General features: G+C 60.1%; 1 protein-coding gene across 1 annotated transcript; it reads right to left on the minus strand.

The window, feature by feature from the left end:
- Nucleotides 1–12: 12 nt before the first annotated feature.
- On the minus strand, nt 13–2,631 carry PCDH12 (protocadherin 12; the record flags this gene model as incomplete). Its single annotated transcript, XM_010073623.1, is given in 2 exon segments — nt 13–2,377; nt 2,380–2,631. Coding segments are annotated over 2 exon segments (2,617 nt in total), but the record flags the coding sequence as incomplete, so codon positions are not given.
- Nucleotides 2,632–4,125: the final 1,494 nt, after the last annotated feature.

Genomic DNA, 4,125 nt, shown 5'->3' on the forward strand with positions numbered 1-4,125 from the left:
TGTGGGGCTGGCAGGGCCGGCGCTGCAGGATGGGCAGGTTGAAGGTCTCCTGTGGCTCATCTGAGTCCTTTTGGGTCCTCTGATTTCTCAGTGTCCTGTAGAGAGTGGGGGTGAAGTGGAGGGGAGCCTGCGGGGAGCCCCCCAGTGTAGGGGTGGCCGTGCCGGGCAGATCCTCCGGGCAGGGACAGTGGGGCTCAGCCTCCCGGGGCCGGCCCCGGAGCAGCGGGACGAGGTGGATGTCGGTCTTCTGGATCTGCCTGCGCGGCTTCTTGAGCTGCTGCTGCCTGCGGGCATCCTCTGCCTCCCTGCAGTTATAAGCCATGCCATCCTTCTTCTCCTTCTTACGCACAGACAGGGTTAAAGCCAAAAGGAGAAGGCACCCGCCCAGGAGAGCGGCCAGGCAGATAACGACCACCACGAATGGGCTCAGCCACCTGGGATCCTGGGCTGAGATTTTGGAGAATGCCCCGTGGTGCCGGAAAACTAAGCGGACACGAGCCAGGGTGTGCAGGGGGATATCCCCCCCATCGCTCACCTGGACCACCAGCTCCCACTCGCTCCCGGCGAGGCTGCTGGCATTGCTGGCGTTGAGGAAGACCTGCCCCAAGAGAGGGTCCAGGATGAAAAGCCCAGCATCGTCCCCACCCACCAGATCATACCGGAGAGCCCCGTTGATGCCAGAGTCTGCATCCCTGGCTGAGACGGTGAAGAGGAAGGGAGCGTCGGCGCACGACATGAGAGTTGCATTGGTCACCGCTGCAGTCCCTTGGGTGCTCCCATTCCCCAGGGCTACCCAGAAGCACCCTGTCTCTGCATTGACCAGGACAGAGAGTGTGGCCGCGCCTCCCACCAGCACCGGCGCAGTGATGACAGGTGCGTTGTCGTTCCGGTCAATCACAGCCAGCCTGATGGAGACATTGGATGCCAGCTTGGGTTGACCACCATCCTCTGCCATCACCAGGATCTCCAGGCTCCTCACCTGCTCATAATCAAAAGGTTGGAGGGCAAAAACATCCCCAGAGGTGGGGTCGATTGAGACCAGACCTGAAGTGGAGGAGTGTGGGATGCTGTAGGTGATTTTCCCGTTGAAACCCAGGTCCGGGTCGGTGGCTCGGACAGTGAGCAGGAAGGCAGGTGCTTTGCTGTTCTCAGCGATGGCAGCCTCATAGGCGGCCTTCTCGAAGGAAGGGGCGTTGTCATTGATGTCGCTGATGCGGATGGTGAGGTGCTTCAGCACGGCCAAGGAGAGGTCACCCTGGTCCCGCACCACCAGCGTCAGGTTGTACTCGGCGCGCAGCTCCCTGTCCAGCGTGGTGTTGGTCAGCAGCACAAAGCTGTGGCTGTTGGTCCTCTTCAGCCTGAAGTGCTCGTACCCCTGACTGAGGGAGCAATGCACTTGCCCATTGCTTCCCGAATCAGGGTCACTGGTTGTCACCAGAGCCACAAAGCTGTCTTTGGGCAGGGCTTCGGAGAGCACGGGCACCCGCATGGCCCAGGTGACGTGGACGTCAGGAGCGTTGTCGTTGACATCCAGGACTTTGACCAGGATCTTGCAGTGCGCTGGGATGGGGTTGGCGCCCAGGTCCCGGGCTTGCACGTCCAGCTCATAGGCGTGGGTCTCCTCATAGTCCAGCAGGTGCTTCAGGATGACGCTGCCTGTGCGCGCATCGATGCTGAACGCGCTCAGCACCTCCGGGGGCGCGTGCCTGCTCAGGCTGTACTCGATCTCCCCGTTGGGACCCTGGTCGGGGTCGGTGGCCGTGACTGTCACAAGCAGGGTCCCGGGCACAGCATCCTCCCGAACCTCTACTGTGAAAGAGCTCTCTGCAAAGACGGGGCTGTTATCATTGGAGTCAAGGACAATGACTTTAATTAAAGCAGTACCTGATTTTGGCGGCTCCCCGTGATCGGTGGCTGTCAGCACAAGGTCGAAGGAGGAGTGCAGCTCCCGGTCCACTTCTTTAACCACAACAAGCTCCGCATGCCTCATCCCATCAGAGCCGGCGATGACCTCCAGAGCAAAGTGCTCACTGGGGGAGAGGGCATAAGAGCAGTGGGCGTTGGGGCCGGCATCGGCATCCAGGGCTCGATCCAGCGGGATCCTCATCTGCAGGGATGCACTCTCTGACATCTCCAGCTCCAGCTCGGGCGTGGGGAACCGTGGTGCATTGTCATTGATATCCAGCACTTGAACTTCCACATGAATCAGAGCCAGGTTTTGGGCAGCCAGCACGTCGAATGAGACCCAGCAGGGATCGCTGTGCCGGCAAAGCTGCTCCCTGTCCACCCGCCCGGCCGTGCTGAGCACCCCATCCCCGCTCCCCACATGCAGCGGGAACCTCCCGGGGGTCTCCATCAGCTGGAAGGTATCCGCTGAGCTGTTTCACCGCTCTCTCCCCCCTCAAAGTGCTTGGCCAGCGTCCCTATCACGGTTCCCAGCGGCACTTCTTCAAACACCCGGTACTGCACTGTGAACGTGGCCACCTCCTGGGCGTCGGCGGAGAGGAAGAGGTACCACCACAAGGCTGGGAGATGGAGAGCAGACCGGCTCAGCAGCAGCATGTTGCTGGCGAAGCCCACCGCCCCGCTGCCCCAGCACACCGCTGTGGGCTTGCCCACCTGCCGCCGCATACCCGAATGGTCCTTACGGCGATCGCAAGTCCTTGGCATCCTCTCCCATCTCCAAGTCCCATAGACACCAGTCACCAGTTGGAAAGGAGGAGAAATCACCAGCAAATCCAGCGGTTGTCCCCCGCCCTGCCATCACCGGGGGACAGCCGGGAGACCCAGCTGCTCCCAGGGCTGACACCCCCAGCCCGGAGCAGAGGGGACTGCCACTGCCGCAGCGTCCAGCCAGCCGGGCTGTGCTGGGAGGTGGATCAGCGGTGTTTCCTATGGAAACCCCACCTACAGGAAAAGGGAGGACCGGGCTGGGGTGATGCCTGGGCGGTAGGGGCTGGCGGGGCGGCACACTTCCCAACTGGGAGAGAGGTGTGGAGGTGCCCTTGGTTTCCAACCTGTAAAGACCATCACTGCTGCCTGCTGTCACTTGCAAAATGCATTTTGCAGAAGGCACCATTCCTGCAGACAGTCCCTGACCCATCTGCGAAGCCTTGAGTGTGCATCAGGAAGGTGTCTGCAAGGACCAGCAACGATGGGCTTCTGCTCTTGTGTTAACCCAAAGGCTCGTTCCCCACGCTGTTAGATTTCTGATTTAATTTTACTTCTTTTCATTTTGTCTAAATACAGCGTGCAACCCCTGCTCCTCGCTCTGCCTTTTGCTGTCGGTTTCGAGGGCGATGTGCCCACATCACCTTTTCCAACATATGGCTTTTGATTATGTCACTGCTTCGTTTTCATCTGGACACACCAAAATGAGCTAATGAGTCACTGGGAGAGCTGCCAGGTCAAACACAGGCAGGTGGGCACGAGGGAAGAAAGGAGACTCTGCCAGATGCGATGTGTCCTCTCAGGCCTCTCCCCATCCCCTGCATCCGTCTGTCTCGGCCAGCTCCCCCGTCCTGGCACATCCGCTACCACCGCCTTGGCTCTGCTGTGATTTCCCCAGCGTCACTCTGTGACCCAGCACTGATTTTGCTCCACCAAACCCCTGCTTTGCCTTATTTCAGCATCTCACCCCAAGCACCCTCGCAAGGCTGCGCAGCCGTACCGCCCTATGCGCGTGCATTCGTTCCTCCTGAGCCCGGTTACCCCATACCGGGCTGTATGTTGAGGTCTTGAGGTGATTGAAGGCATTTGGCACAGGGAAGGTCATAGAATCACAGAATGGTCTGGGTTGGGAGGGACTCCCACTAGCCCAGGTTGCCCAAAGCCTCATCCAGCCTGGCCTTGAACCCCTCCAGGGATGGGGCATCCACAGCTTCTCTGGGCCACTGCCTCACCCCCTGCACAGGAAAACATTTCTTCCCCAGATCTCATCTCAATCTCCCCTCTTTCAGCTTAAAACCATTCCCCCTCGTCCTATCCCTCCACCCCTGATCCAGAGCCCCCCCATCTCTCCTGTAGCCCCCTTTCAGCACTGGAAGGTGCTGGAAGGTCTCCCCGGAGCCTTCTCTTCTCCAGGCTGCACACCCCCAACTCTCTCAGCCTGTCCTCGCACGGGAG

Source organism: Pterocles gutturalis, unplaced genomic scaffold (genome assembly GCF_000699245.1).
Source record: "Pterocles gutturalis isolate BGI_N339 unplaced genomic scaffold, ASM69924v1 scaffold25981, whole genome shotgun sequence".
NCBI classification, from domain to species: Eukaryota; Metazoa; Chordata; class Aves; order Pterocliformes; family Pteroclidae; genus Pterocles; species Pterocles gutturalis.